Source organism: Nomascus leucogenys, unplaced genomic scaffold (assembly GCF_006542625.1).
Source record: "Nomascus leucogenys isolate Asia unplaced genomic scaffold, Asia_NLE_v1 Super-Scaffold_285, whole genome shotgun sequence".
Lineage (NCBI taxonomy): Eukaryota > Metazoa > Chordata > Mammalia > Primates > Hylobatidae > Nomascus > Nomascus leucogenys.
This window is the reverse complement of record NW_022095770.1, coordinates 3821533-3837308: the sequence shown is the minus strand read 5'-3', so window position 1 is coordinate 3837308 and position 15776 is coordinate 3821533. Positions and strand designations below refer to the sequence as shown.

General features: G+C 45.2%; 1 protein-coding gene across 4 annotated transcripts in view; it reads right to left on the bottom strand.

The window, feature by feature from the left end:
- The window catches only part of MED1 (mediator complex subunit 1), a 50234-nt gene extending 34770 nt beyond the window's left edge, over window positions 1-15464 (bottom strand). For 3 of the 4 annotated variants that reach the window (XR_004028976.1, XM_030808086.1, XM_003278306.4), the window contains exons 1-6: window positions 15217-15464; window positions 11179-11285; window positions 6924-7002; window positions 3681-3735; window positions 3444-3576; window positions 2314-2342 (exon numbers count right to left, since the gene is read on the bottom strand). Coding sequence is in view for 2 of the 4 variants with exons in the window: in XM_030808086.1 (XP_030663946.1) it covers window positions 2314-2342; window positions 3444-3576; window positions 3681-3735; window positions 6924-7002; window positions 11179-11285; window positions 15217-15241 (428 nt within the window). In the remaining 2 variants the exon portion in view is untranslated. The remainder of the gene's footprint in view (window positions 1-2313; window positions 2343-3443; window positions 3577-3680; window positions 3736-6923; window positions 7003-11178; window positions 11286-15216) is intronic. The other variant, XM_030808087.1, reaches the window with a different exon arrangement.
- Between the last annotated feature and the right edge of the window lie 312 nt (window positions 15465-15776).

Here is a 15776-nt window from a genome sequence, read left to right as displayed (position 1 = left end):
CTGCCTGCCTCGGCCTCCCAAAGTGCTGGGATTACAGGCATGAGCCATCGTGCCCGGCCTCACATTCAGCTAATTTTTGTATTTTTTGTAGAAACGGGGTTTCACCAGGCTAGGTAGGCTGGTCTTGAACTCCTGGCCTCAAGTGATCTGCCCACTTTGACCTCCCAAATTGTTGGGATTATAGGCATGAGCCACGGCCCCCAGCTATATGGAATTCCTAAACCTAGATCAGCAATTCCCAACCAGGGGTGATTTTGCGCCCCAGGGGACATGGTTGTAACAACTAAGGAGATATTACTGGCAACTAATGAAGAGGCCAGGGATGCTATTAAACATAATAGAATGCACCAGGCCACCCAGGAGCAAAGAATTTTCCAATCCAAATTGTCATTAGGACCAAGTTTAAGAGACCCTGGGATATCTTTCTGTTGGGAATCTGAGGCAAAATAAGAAAAAAAAATTAAAACTTAAAGAAACAGGGGCGGGCGCAGTGGCTCACGCCTATAATCCTAGCACTTTGGGAGGCCGAGGCGGGTGGATCACGAGGTCAGGAGATCGAGACCATCCTGGTTAACACAGTGAAACCCCATCTCTACTAAAAATACAAAAAATTAGCCAGGCATGGTGGCGGGCGCCTGTAGTCCCAGCTACTCAGGAGGCTGAGGCAAGAGAATGGTGTGAACCCAGGAGGCGGAGCTTGCAGTGAGCCGAGACCGCCACTGCACTCCAGCCTGGGCGACAGTGCGAGACTCCATCTCAAAAAATAATAATAATAATTAAATAAAAATAGGCTGGGTGCAGTGGCTCACGCCCGTAATCCCAGCACTTTGGGAGGCCGAGGTGGGCGGATCACCTGAGGTCAGGAGTTCGAGATCAGCCTGGGTAACATGGTGAAACCCTGTCTTTACTGAAAATACAAAATTAGCAGGGCATGGTGGCACATGCCTGTAATCCCAGCTACTCGGGAGGCTGAGGCAGAATCGCTTGAATCTGTGAGGCAGAGGATGTGGTGAGCCAAGATCACGCCATTGCACTCCAGCCTGGGCAACAAGAGTAAATCTCCATCTCACCAAAAAAAAAAAAAACAAAAAATAAAAATAAAAAAACAAAAAAGGGGCCAGGTGCTCAGTGAGCCGAGACCACACCATTATACTCCAGAATGGGTAACAAGAACAAAACTCTGTCTTAAAAAAAAAAAAAGAAAAAAGAAAAGAAAAGGGCCCAGCATGGTGGCTTTCACAACTGTAATTTCAGCACTTTGGGAGATGTGAGGTCAGGAATTCGAGATCAGCCTGGCCAACGTGGCAAAACCTCGTCTCTATTTTTTTTTTTTTTTCTGAGATGGAGTCTCGCTCTGTCACCCAGGCTGGAGTGCAGTGGCATGATCTCGGCTCACTGCAACCTCTGCCTCCCAGGTTCAGGCAATTTTCTGCCTCAGCCTCCCAAGTAGCTGGGATTACAGGTACTCACCACCATGCCTGGCTAATTTTTTTTCTTTTTTTTTTTTTTTTTTTGAGATGGCATCTCACTGTGTCGCCCAGGCTGGAGTGCAGTGGCGAGATCTCGGCTCACTGCAAGCTCCGCCTCCCGGGTTCATGCCAGTCTCCTGCCTCAGCCTCCCAAGTAGCTGGGACCACAGACGCCTGCCACCACACCCAGTTAATTTTTTGTATTTTTTTTTTGTTAGTAGAGATGGGGTTTCACCGTGTTAGCCAGGATGGTCTCGATCTCCTGACCTCATGATCCACCTGCCTCAGCCTCCCAAAGTGCTGGGATTACAGGTGTCAGCCTAAATTTTATATTTTTAATAGAGATGGGGTTTCACCATCTTGGCCAGGCTGGTCTTGAACTCCTGACCTCGTGGATCCACCTGCTTCAGCCTCTCAAAGTGCTGGGATTACAGGCGTGAGCCACCGCACCCAGCCACCTAGTCTCTATTAAAAATACAAAAATTAGCCGGGCATGGTGGCACACACATGCAGTCCCAGCCGCTCCGGAGGCTGAGGCAGGAAAATCACTTGAACCCAGGAGGCAGAGTTTGCAGTGAGCTGAGATCACGCCACTGCACTCCAGCCTGAGCAATAGAGCAAGACTCCATCTCAAAACAAAAACAAAAACAAAAAAACCCTGGGATAGAGTAGGGTGAAAAGCTATGCTATGTCAATTCAGGATGTGATTAAGTATAGACTCTTAAAAATCTTTGCCCAAGAAAATAAACTTGTTCCTGAGGAGAATAACTTATGACCAGTCTTAAAACCCAGCTGTAAAGAATAGCACTATCAATATCAAGGAATATAAATCGTATTTGCTCACCTTAGCTGCTGTACAAGCTCCGGACAGCTCTGAAATCAAAGAAATTATGTTAAAACACTGAAACTACTTTAGCAACTTTGAAGATATCAAAAGCCTTTCTCTTTTTCTATAGCACATGTTTTACAACAAAACCATTAAAACTACAGATGGTCCTCATACTAAAATATTAAAAAGTATCTTCTTCCTACTTGGTGAACCATAGGGTGAGAAATTTAAAGTCAAAGCATATGAAATAGTTTTTAAAGGAATCAACTTTCAGTAGCTTGTTTAAAACATTAGGAACTCTAATGCCATACGTGGAATTCATATCAAATTGTCTGGTTACACAGATTTTATATTCATCTCTATTACATAATTTTTCAGATCATCTGTTCTTGATTATAATCTCTTTGAGGGTAGGAACCCCGAGTCATTTATTTCTGTATCCCCAGCACCTATTGTTCAATTGCGGCTCATGTTTGTTGATATGAAATGAAAAGGGTTCCTGCCGGTGCAGTGGCTCACGCCTGTAATCCCAACACTTTGGGAGGCTGAGGCATGTGGATCACTTGAGGTCAGGAGCTGGAGACCAGCCTGGCCAACATAGAGAAATCCCGTCTCCACTAAAAATACAAAAATTAGCCAGGCATGGTGGCACACACCTGTAATCCCAGCTACTTGGGAGACTGAGGCAGGAGAATCGCTTGAATCCAGGAGGCAGAGATTACAGTGAGCCAAGATCATGCCACTGCACTCCAGGCGACAGAATGAGACTCTGCCTCGAAAAGAAAAGAAAAGAAAAGAGAAGAGAAGAAAAAAGAAAAGAAAAGGAAAAGCAAAGAAAAGAAGAGAAAGGAAAGAAAGGAAAGAAAAGAAAGAAAGAAAGAAAAGAAAGGAAAGAAAGGAAAGAGAAAGGGAAAAGGGTTCCTATGGTGTTTCCACTTGTCAAAGCCTTTGGATGATGTCAGAGATGGGACCCATGTTTTCTAAATCCCATTCTATAGCTGTTGATTTTGTAGTCCATCACATCATCTCTACAGTGGCTCATGAAAAAACCTAAACGCAAGCTATTTAAACCCCAACAATTAATTTTAAAATGAATGTCCCTAAGTAAACCCCACAGATTCCAGTGAAATATCAACAACACATACCACAGGATTCTCCCCATGGTGAGCCACTTTTACATCACAAAGCTGTCCTGCAGGATCTAACTGCACTTCCACATAGAACATATCTGACGTGATGTAACATTCAGTGCCACTGGCACTGAGATGAGAGCCCAGTCTAGCAGGAACAAATCAAAACAAAAATTAATAGAAGACACATAAATAAAGCCACCCAAAGTTAACACTAAGTTAAACATTTCTGCCTACAGAAAGACTACTTACCCATTCTGTCTTGCTATGGACTCCAAACGATCAGTCATTGCTGGTAAAGATGTTACTATAAAAGGATGAAAAAAGTAAGTCAAAAGAATGCTCCAAATGACTTAAATGATATTCTTTGAAGACAGAAAGATTCATCCTTCCAAAACCATAAACATATTCAGTAGTTCAAATGCTTGTAATTTGCATAAAGTTCATTGATAAAGGTTAGCTGTGGCCTATGCAGTACTAAAGGTCAAAAAAAAAGATCTATTTGAAAAATTACTGAACCTTTCTCCTCTCCTGTTTTCATTACTCCTTATGTGGGACAAACTGCCTTTAACTTAAGACACATTTATCTGCTAATGATAGAATAAGGAAGATTAACATTAAAACTAACATAAAAAAACCTCGACATTAACAACACCATTAATCACAACAGTCAAAAGGTTAAAACAATCCAAGTGTCCACTAGCAGATGAATGGATAAATGAAATATATATACATAAAGAGGAGTACTTTTCAACCTTAAAAAAGAAAGAAATTCTAACAAATGCTTCAAAATAGATGAACCTTGAAGACATTACGTTAAGTGAAATAAGCCAGTCACAAAAGGACAAATATTATATGATTCCACTTATATCAGGTATACAGAGTAGTCAAATTCATAAAGACAGGAAGCAGAATGGTGGCTGCCAGAGACTGGGGGAAGGCGGGAATGGGACATTACAGAATGTAAGCTTGGGAAGATGAGTGAAGTTTTACAGATGGACAGTGGTGATGATTATACAATAATATAAATGTACTTAATGCTACTGAGCTATACACTTAGAAACAGAGAAAATGGTAAATTTTATGTTACCTATATTTTACCACAATTAAAACAGAAAAAAAGGCCTGGTGCAGTGGCTGACGCCTGTAATCCTAGCACTTTCGGAGGCCGAGGCGGGTGGATCACAAGGTCAGGGGTTCAAGACCAGCCTGACCAACATGGTGAAATCCTGTCTCTAATAAAAATGCAAAAGTTAGCCGGGCATGGTGGTGCACGCCTATAATCCCAGCTTCTCGGGAGGCTGAGGCAAGAGAATGGCCTCAACACAGGGCGGGGGGCGGTGGCTGCAGTGAGCAGAGATCGTGCCACTGCACTCCAGCCTGGGTGACAGAGCGACACTCTGTCTCAAAGAAAAAAAAAAAGAAAAGAAAAAAGGTAAAGAAGATAATACTCAGCTGAGACCGGGCAAAGTGGCTCACGCCTGTAATCCCAACACTTTGGGAGGCCAAGGCAGGCAGATCACCTGAGGTCCGGAGTCCAAGACCACCCTGGCCAACATGGCAAAACCCCATCTGTACTAAAAATCCAAAAATTGCTGGGCGCTGTGGCTCAAGCCTGTAATCCCAGCACTTTGGGAGGCCAAGGCAGGTGGATCACAAGGTCAGGAGATCGAGACCATCCTGGCTAACACGGTGAAAACCCGTCTCTACTAAAAATACAAAAAATTAGCCGGGCGTGGTGGTGGGCGCCTGTAGTCCCAGCTGCTCGGGAGGCTGAGGCAGGAGAATGGCGTGAACCTGGGAGGCGGAGCTTGCAGTGAGCTGAGATTGCACCACTGCACTCCAGCCTGGGCAACAGAGCAAGACTCTGTCTCAACAACAACAACAAAAAAAAACCCAAAAATTAGCCGAGCGTGGTAATGGTCACCTGTAATCCCAGTTACTCAGGAGGCTGAGGCAGAAGAATCACTTGAATCTGGGAAACAGAGGTTGCAGTGAGCAGAGATCCCGCCACTGCACTCCAGCCTGGACAACAGGGTGAGACACTGTCTCCAGAAAAAAAAAAAAAAAAAACCTCAGCTGAATTAGGTTCATTTCTGGTGGATCAAAGTAAAATCTGTTTTTACTTTCATTATTCCCCAAAAATAGAATTAGTCATTATAAGCATGAATAATCAAGCGCATGAGTTATATTTTACATTTGCTTTCCTGGAAATTTGCTCCATAAACACCATAAAAATCTTTTTAAAAGAGTTAAAATGTCCATCTTCTGGATAGGCATGGTAGCTCACGCCTGTAATCCCAGCAATTTGGGAGGCCGAGGCGGGTGGATCAGGAGGTCAGGAGATGGATACCATCCTGGCTAACACGGTGAAACCCCATCTCTACTAAAAATACAAAACATTAGCCAGGCGTGGTGGGACGCACCTGTAGTCCCAGCTGCTTGGGAGGCTGAGCCAGGAGAATCGCTTGAACCCGGGAGGCGGAGGTTGCAGTGAGCCAAGATTGTGCCACTGCACTCCAGCCTAGGTGACGGAGTGAGACTCCGTTTCAAAAAAAAAAAAATCGTCGTGAGGTGCAGTGGCTCACGCCTGTGATCCCAGCACTTTGGGAGGCCAAGGCGGGCGGATCACCTGAGGTCGAGAGATCAAGACCAGCCTGACCAACATAGAAAACCCTGTCTCTACTAAAAATACAAAATTAGCCGGGCGTGGTGGCACATGCCTGTAATCCCAGCTACTTGGGAGGCTGAGGCAGGAGAATCACCTGAACCCAGGAGGCAGAGGTTGTGGTGAGCCGAGATTCCACCACTGCACTCCAGCCAGGGCAACAAGAGCAAAACTCCGTCTCAAAAAAAAAAAAAAAAAAAAAAAAGTCCATCTTCTTATCGAGATTAATCAGAAATAAACGTGAAGAAAAAAAAAAAACTTTTCCCAAGCATTTTATTTTTATTTTATTTTTTTTTTTTGAGACAAGTCTTGCCCTGTCGCCCAGGCTGGAGTGCAATGGCGTGATTTTGGCTCACTGCAACCTCAGCCTCCCCACGTCACACTGTTCTCCTGCCTCAGCCTCCCGAGAAGCTGGGATTATAGGTGCCCACCACCACGCCCAGCTAATTTTTGTATTTTTAGTACAGACAGGGTTTCACCATGTTGGCCAAGCTGGTCTCAAACTCCTGACCTTGTGATCCGCCCACCTCAGCCTCCCAAAGTGCTGGGATTACAGGAGTGAGCCACCGCACCCAGCCTCCCCAGGTATCTTATATTACCCTTCATCATTCATCTTTTAAATCTCTATCAGCCTCCAAAACAGGATCAAAAATAAGTGTTTCAAACTTTAGCAAAAAGCTCATTCCAACTCCATAAATGAATGCAAGAGCAATATCTAATATATAAAGTTGACCACCTCAATTTTTTACTTCTAGTTTAAGTATAAAATGGTCCTTCTTGAACTGGGGGTTTTGTGAAATCAGCATATTTCAAAAGTGTTCACAAACCTTTGAGAGCCTTCTGCAGTGTCTCCAAACAGCTGACCAAATGTTGATGCCCTCCAGAACTCATCACAACCCTCTTCTCCTGTGTCAAGTGGGAAAACATTTGAGGTGAAAATTAACCAGGCCAACAGTGTTTTAGGTAAACATACACATTATCCTAGTAGTAATATTGCAGGCAGTCTATAGACTCAACATAGTCTACAGACTTTGTAGACTATATAGAGTAACACTGGTCTACAAGTGTTACTCTGTCCATCTATCCAAAGGAAGAAAAATCCATATATACGAGTGTAGAAAAAGGTATTCCTCAGCCAGGCACATGGCTTGTGCCTGTAATTCTAGCACACTGAGAGGCCAAAGCTGAATAATCACTGAGTCCAGGAGTTCAAGACCAGCCAAGGCAAGAGAGAGAGCTCCTGTTTCTATTTAGTCAAAAACTAAAAAAGAAAACGTTGTATTTCCACATCTAAAACAAGAAAACATTTACAGAAATATTAGGAAGAATCAAAATGTAATACATGAGATCTGCCTCCTGTGGAAGTGACTATATGCTAAGATATAAACAGTTAAATAAGATGGCTCAGGAGATTTGGTAGTGTACAAATTTAACAAGATGATTTGCATGTAATCTGAGAAACACAATCAAATTTTAAGAAAATGAGATTGACTCTAAAAAACAGAACATATAGGCTGGGCATGGTGGCTCACGCCTGTAATCCCAGCACTTTCGGAGGTCAAGACGGGCGGATCATGAGGTCAAGAGATTGAGACCATCCTGGCCAAAATGGTGAAACCCCGTCTCTACTAAAAATACAAAAATTATCTGGGTGTGATGGTGCACGCCTATAGTCCCAGCTACTCAGCAGGCTGAGGCAGGAGAATCGCTTGAACCCAGGAGGCGGAGGTTGCAGTGAGCTGAGATCACACCACTGCACTCCAGCCTGGTGACAGAGCGAGACTCTGTCTCAAAAAAAAAAAGAAAAAGAAAAGAAACAGAACATGTAGTCCAGAAAAGGGACTTACTTCCAAAGAACAAAAAACTTAGCCTAGCTTGAGGCCAGGTGCAGTGGCTCACGCCTGTAATCCCAGCACTTCGGGAGGCCAAGGCAGGCAGATCATGAGGTCAGGAGTTCGAGACCAGCCTGGCCAACATAGTGAAACCCCATCTCTACTAAAAATACAAAAATTAGCCAGGTGTGGTGGTATGCGCCTGTAGTCCCAGCTACTCAGGAGGCTGAGGCAGGAGAATCGCTTGAACCGGGGATGCAGAGGTTGCAGTGAGCCAAGATCACGCCATTGCACTCCAACCTTGGTGGCAGAGTGAGACTCCATCTCAAACAAAACAAAACAAACAAACAAACAAACAAAACTTAGCCTAGTTTTCCTAACCCTATCCAGTGAAGAAGTTTCTCTCTGAAAAACATTCCAGTCCCTAAAAACGTGAAGTTTTCTGGTATAAGGATAGTTTTCCAGGCTTTTCCGTGTTGCAAATAAATCTATCTCACTGCTCTAATTCTCCCTTACAAAACAAAGTAATTTATTAATAATCTGAAATCTCCTGATTCTTGACAGGAGAAGAGGTGCACTGGTCAATGAATACCAGTATTATGAAAACTGGAAAACTAAACGTTTTGTCATAAATTAATAAATAAGCATATAGTAAGTCAGTTGTTGAAAACTCTTTTTTTTTTGAGATGGAGTCTCGCTCCGATGCCCAGACTGGAGTGCAGTAGCGTGATCTCCGCTCACTGCAACCTCCACCTCCTGGGTTCAAGCGGTTCTCCTGTCTCAGCCTCCCGAGTAGCTGGGACTACAGGCGCCTACCACTACGCCCGGCTAATTTTGTCTTTTTAGTAGAGACAGGATTTCACCTTGTTGGTCAGGCTGGTCTCGAACTCTTGACCTCAGGTGATCGACCCGACTCAGCCTCCCAAGGTGCTGGGATTACAGGTGTGAACCACTGCGCCCAGCCATGAAAACTCTATAAAACCTTGATGTACCAATAAAATTAGGTTTCTGAATCTGCAAAACTGAGAAGTAGACAAGGAAAGTCATGGTGACCAAACCAAGATAGTGGTACCCAAAGAGACGGCCTTATTAGCCACCTGGAATCCTTCTATCTCACAATGTCTCTCTAATGACAGTATCATTTACAGAACATATTTCAAGCTAGAATTTGGTTGCCTTAAGGAATAAAAATGACAACCTGGGCCAGGCACAGGGGCTCACACCCGTAATCACAGCACTTTGGGAGGCTGAGCCAGGTGGATCACAAGGTCAGGAGTTCAAGACCAGCCTGGCTAATATGGTGAAACCCCATCTCTACTAAAAATACAAAAATTAGCCAGGCATAGTGGCGGGTGCCTGTAATACCAGCTACTCAGGAGGCTGGGGCAGAAGAATTGCTTGAACCCAGAAGGCGGAGGATGCAGTGAGCTGAGATCCCGCCACTGCACTCCAGCCTGGGCAATAGATGGAGATTCCGTCTTTAAAAAAAAAAAAAAAAAAAAAAAAAAAAAATGAATCTGCCAGGCACGGTGGCTCACACTGTAATCATAACACTTTGGGAGGCCAAAGTGGGTGGATCACTTGAGCCCACGAGTTTGAGACCAGCCTGGGCCACATAGTAAAAACCTATTTCTGGCTGAGCGCGGTGGCTACACCTGTAATCCCAGCACTTTGAGAGGCCGAGACGGGTGGATCACGAGGTCAGGAGATCGAGACCATCCTGGCTAACACGGTGAAACCCCGTCTCTACTAAAAATACAAAAAATTAGCCAGGCATAGTGGCAGGAGCCTGTAGTCCCAGCTACTCGGGAGGCTGAGGCAGGAGAATAGCATGAACCCGGGAGGCAGAGCTTACAGTGAGCCGAGATCCCACCACTGCACTCCAGCCTGGGTGACAGAGCGAGACTCCATCTCAAAAAAAAAAAAAAAAAAAAAAGAAAAGATTTCTACAAAAAATATAAAAAACTAGCTGGGCAGCCAGGCATAGTGGCTCATGCCTGTAATCCCAGCACTTTGGGAGGCAGATCACGAGGTCAGGAGATGGAAACCATCCTGACCAACATGGTGAAACCCCATCTCTACTAAAATACAAAAAATTAGCCGGGCGTGGTGGCGTGCGCCTGTAGTCCCAGCTACTCGGGAGGTTGAGGCAGGTGAATCACTTGAACCCGAGAAGCGGAGGTTGCAGTGAGCCGAGATCGCACCATTGCACTCCAGCCTGGCCACAGAGCAAGACTCCATCTCAAAAAAAAAAAAAAAAAAAAAAAACTAGCCAGATGTGGTTACATGCACCTGTTGTTCCAGATACTAGGAGGCTGAGGTGGGAGAACCACCTGAGCCTGGGAAGTCGAAGCTGCAGTGAGCCATGATCATGCCACTGCACTTGAGCCTGGATGACAAAGTAAGACCTGGCCTCAAAAAAAAGAATGAATCAAAAACTCTACTAGTACAGGCTGGGCATACCTAATCTGAAAATCAAAAATCTGAAATGCTCCAAAATCCAAAACCTTTTTAGCATTCACAATGATGCCACCAAGGATTTCACACCTGACCTCACATAACAGGGTCATGGTCAAAATGCAGTCAAAACAGCTGGGAGCAGTGGCTCACGCCTGTAATCCCAGCACTTTGGGAGGCCAAGGCAGGTGGATCACCTGAGGTCAGGAGTTCAAGACCAGCCTGACCAACAGGGAGAAACCCCGTCTCTACGGCATGGTGGCGCATGCCTGTAATCCCAGCTATTCGGGAGGCTGAGGCAGAAGAATCACTTGAACCTGGGAGACAGAGGTTGCAGTGAGCCGAGATCGGGCTATTACACTCCAGCCTGGGCAACAAGAGTGAAACTCCGTCTCAAAAAAAAAAAAAAAAAACTTAGTTTCACACACAAAAGTATTAAATATATTATTAAATACATTGTCTAAAATTACCTTCAGGCTATATCTATAATTGTTTATGAAACATAAATAAATTCTGTGTTTAGACTTGGGTCCCATCCCCAAGATATCTCATTATATATTTGCAAATATTCCAAAATCCAAAACAATCCAAAATCTAAAACACTTCTGGTCGCAAGCACTTCAGATAAGGGATATTCAACCTGCAGTATAGATACAATAGACTCCTAAAGTTAAAACCACCATGTATTCAGATGTTTTATGAAGATAGTATGAACACATCTACGTGGGGAGCTTAGCGTATTAAGAATAATTATCTAAGCAAAACACTTTACGCACTTCAACACAATCCTTACCATGACTTGACGCACAAGCTTAATGGTTTCACTCCAGGGTCTATTTTGGTTAAATTTTGCATGGAGCCGTTCCAGGAGAGAACTCATCTTACTCAGCTTTTCTGACTCTACGATTTAAATCAGAAAACGTTATCAGTAACTGTTCTATCAAGACCATCCACAGTTTTCCTTGCAAAATAAATTCCCACACTTCATCTCAGTAAGAATTCAGTTAAAATATTTTCCAAAATCATTTTACTTCAAAACATCCAAAGAAGACATTTTTAATGGCAAGATGACACACAAATTATGGGTCTGATGTAAGGAATACCATACAGCTGGACTGTTTTCTATTTAAACTTTTTTTTCTTTTTTTTTTTAAGACTAAGTTTCACTCTTGATGCCCAAGCTGGAGTGCAATGGCATGATCTCAGCTCACTGCAACCTCCTCCTTCTCCCAGGTTCAAGCGGTACTCCTGCCTCAGCCTCCCAAGTAGCTGGGATTACAGGCATGCACCACCACGCCAGGCTAATTTTGTATTTTTAGTAGAGACGGGGTTTTACCACATTGGTCAGGCTGGTCTCAAACTCCCGACCTCAGGTGATCTGTCCGCTCAGCCTCCTAAACTGCTGGGATTACAGGTGTGAGCCACCACACCCGACCTCAAGCACTATTAAAAGTGCTGGGGAGGCCAGATGCTGTGGCTCACACCTGTAATCCTAGCTTTAGGGGGCCAACATGGGAAAACACTTGAGCTGGGGAGTTCAACTACAGCTTGGGCAACATAACAAGATCTCATGACCACTTTAAAAAAAAAAAAATAGGCCAGGTGCAGTGGCTCACACCTGTAACCCCAGCACTTTGGAAGGCCAAAGCAGGTAGATCAACTGAAGTCAAGAGTTTGAGACGAGCCTGGCCAACATGGTGAAACCATGTCTCAACTTTTTTTTTTTTTTTGAGATGGAGTTTTGCTCTGTCACCCAGGCTGGAGTGCAGTGGCGCAATCTTGGCTCACTGCAACCTCCGCCTCCCGGGTTCAACCAACTCCGCTGCCTCAGCCTCCCTAGTAGCTGGAATTACAGGAATGCACCACCACACCCAGCTAATTTTTGTATGTTTAGTAGAGACAGGGTTTCATCTTGTTGGCCAGGCTGGTCTCGAACTCCTAACCTCAGATGATCTGCCCACCTTAGCCTACCAAACTACTGGGATTACAAGCGTGAGCCACCGCACCCGGCCAAACCCTGTCTCTACTGAAAATACAAAATTCGCCGGGTGTGGTGGTGCATGCCTGTAATCCCAGCTACTTGGGAGGCTAAGGGAGGAGAATTGCTTGAATCCAGGAGGCAGAGGTTGCAGTGAGCCGAGATCACACTACTGCACTCCAGCATGGGCAACGGAGTGAAACTCTGTCTCAAAAAAAAAAAAGAAAGAAAAAAATTAGCCAAGCCTCCTGGCATGTGCCTGTAGTCAGTCCCCAGCTACTCTGGAGGCTGAGGCAGAAGGATCATCTCAGCCTGGGAGGTCGAAGCTTCAGTGATGAGCCTTGATCACACCACTTACTCCATCCTAGGCAACAGAGGGAGACATTGTGTCAAAAAAAAAAAAGTTATTGAACTGGGTTAGAGAGGAAAATTTTAAAAAAAGAAAAAAATAAATGAAAATGCTGGCTGGGTGCAGTGGCTCACGCCTGTAATCCCAGCACTTTGGGAGGCCGAGGCAGGTGGATCACCTGAGGTCGGGAATTCGAGACCAGACTGACCAACACGGAGAAACCCCATCTCTACTAAAAATACAAAATTAGCCGGGCATGGTGGTACATGCCTATAATCCCAGCTATTCGGAAGGCTGAGGCAGGAGAATCACTTGAACCCAGGAAGCGGAGGTTGCGGTGAGCCGAGATTGCACCACTGCACTCCAGCCTGGGCAACAAGAGCAAAACTCCATCTCAAAAAAATAAATAAATAAATGAAAATGCTAAAAAGACAGCAATGAACAAATTAGACAAAAACTCCTGCTTCATGAAGTTTCCATTTTTACACTTGTCCCCTTGCACCCGAGGAGTACATCTTTCTTTTCTTTTTTTTTTAAGACAGAGTATCACTCTGTAGTCTTGGCTTGAGTGCACTGGCACAATCAAGGCCTATTGCAGCCTCAACCGCCCATGCTCCAGGATCAAGTGATCCTCCCAGCTCAGCCTTCAGAGTAGCTGAGACTATAGCTAATTTTTCCTTGAAACAGGGTCTCGCTCTGTTGCCCAGGTTGGAGTGCAGTGACATGATTCTGGCTCACTGGAGCCTTGACCTACAGGATTCAGGTAATCCTCCCACCTCAGCCTCCCAAGTAGCTGGGACTACTGGCTTGTGCCACCATGCCTAGCTAATTTTTGTATTTGTTGTAGAGACAGGCTTTTGCCAGGTTGTCTAGGCTGGTCTCCAACTTGTGGGCTCAAGTGATCCGCCCGCTTCAGCCTCCCAAGGTGCTGGGATTACAGCCGTGAGCCACTACCTGGCCCTAATTTTTTTTTTATTTTATTTTATTTATTTTCAATTTTTTTCTTTTTTTTTTTTTTTGAGACGGAGTTTTGCTCTTGTTGCCCAGACTGGAGTCCGGTGGCACTATCTTGGCTCGCTGAAACCTCCACCTCTCGGGCTTGGGTGATTCTCCTGCCTCAGCCTCCCAAGTAGCTGGGATTGCAGGTATGCCACCGTGCCTGGCTAATTTTGTATTTTTAGTTGAGACAGGGTTTCACCATGTTGGCCAGGCTGGTCTTGAACTCCTAACCTCAGGTGATCCTCCCAAAGTGCTGGGATTATAGGAGTGAGCCACCACACCCAGCCATTTTTTTTGAGACAAGTTTCGCTCTTGTAGCCCAGGTAGGAATGCAATGGCGCAGTCTTGGCTCACCACAACCTCCACCTCCTGGGTTCAAGCAATCCTCCCACCTCAGCCTCCCAGGTAGCTGGGATTACAGGCATTCGCCACCACGCCCAGCTAATTTTGTATTTCTAGTAGAAACGGGGTTTCTCCATGTTGGTCAGGCTGGTCTCGATCTCCCAACCTCAGGTGATCCACCCGCCTCAATCTCCCAAAGTGTTGGGATTACAGGCGTGAGCCACAGCACCCGGCAATTTTTTTATTTTTTTTGTAGAGACAGGGCCTCACTATGTTGCCCAGGCTGGTCTCGAACTCCTGGGCTCGAGGGATCCTCCAGCCGGAGCCTCCCAAAGCGCTGGGATTACAGGTGTGAGTCACTGGTCCAGGCCTCACCTTTCGACCTCTCCTCCAAAACACACTCCTTGTTTTTCTTGAGAAACCTGCTGATAAATATCTGTACCTCGATGCTCCAACATTTTTTGAGCGACTATTACGTGCCAGAAACTATACAAAAATAATCAGGCAAGGACCCTAATCTGCAAAGCTCAGAGTAAACTGGATAAGATAAACAAACAATAACACAGTTCACTGTATCAACAGAACTATGCCCAAAATGCTAAGGCAGCATCTTAGCCGGAGTGTGGAACTTTAGAAAATCTTAATAAAGTTCCACAGAAAAGTTGTTTTTCTGCAGTTCGTAGTTCGGTCAATAAAAGAACGAAATTCAGCGCAGTTTAAAAATACACAATAGCACAGGATCTGGATACTTGACATTGTAGAGAACTGCTGGCTGCTAATAAATATAAGGACCTAATCATTTCATTGATGCCAAAATAGTCTCCAGTACGTTTACACACAGCCCTAAATTTATTCAGACGTCTCTTCTGGAACGAGATGTAAGCTGATTTTGTATTCACTTGCCCCGTCTCCCACCACTTTAGGCCAAAAGCGCCCTAGTCGAGTATGAAATCTTCACAGAAGTTCAGAGTCCCCATCACCCTAAAGTCGAAGCTCTCTAATCATCAAGGAGGGTATAGTGACAATCTAAAACTAATACACATTCCCTCTCCTGGACTCTGTGCCCCTAAAGTGGCCCCCATGGGACATCTGCAAGAACCTCCTCTCACAAACTGGCTCCCCCAGTTGTGTCCCGCCCCCTCCTTTCCCCTACAGTCACTTACCCTCGGTTTCCCCCTGAGCTTTCATCCTGAAGGCGAGGAGAGGCTAGATCTGCCACAAAAGGATAAGCCCTTCCCCACCACTAACGGAGGAAACAAGTTGGCTCGGGATCCGGGGACGCAGGGCACCAGCAGTCCCTACTCTTCCCGGAAAGGATCAATCTGAAGTCCCCGGCGGCAAGAAGAGAAGGGTGCTCGAGGCCGCCGCCATCTTCCCCAACGGAACTTCCCAAATTCGCGAGATAAACCGTGGTCCTGCCAGAGAGAGGAAGAGGACAGGGCATCGAAATCTCGCGAATATTGGTCAATGCGTGGGACTCGCGAGATTTCTTTCAGCCCAGTCTTCCCTTTGATCTGAGCTGTCTCAGGCCTCACGCCGCTGGATATTAAACCTGCCGGCAAGTAGCTTTCGGGTCCCCTGCGGAAACCGGCATTTTTTTTTTTTATTTTAGCAGTTAAACAGCTCGCAAATTAAAATCTCCAGATCCCTGTACTGAAAGACTAGCTTTTCTTTTTTTCTTTTTTTTTTTTTTTGAGACGGAGTCTTGCTCTTGTCGCCCAGG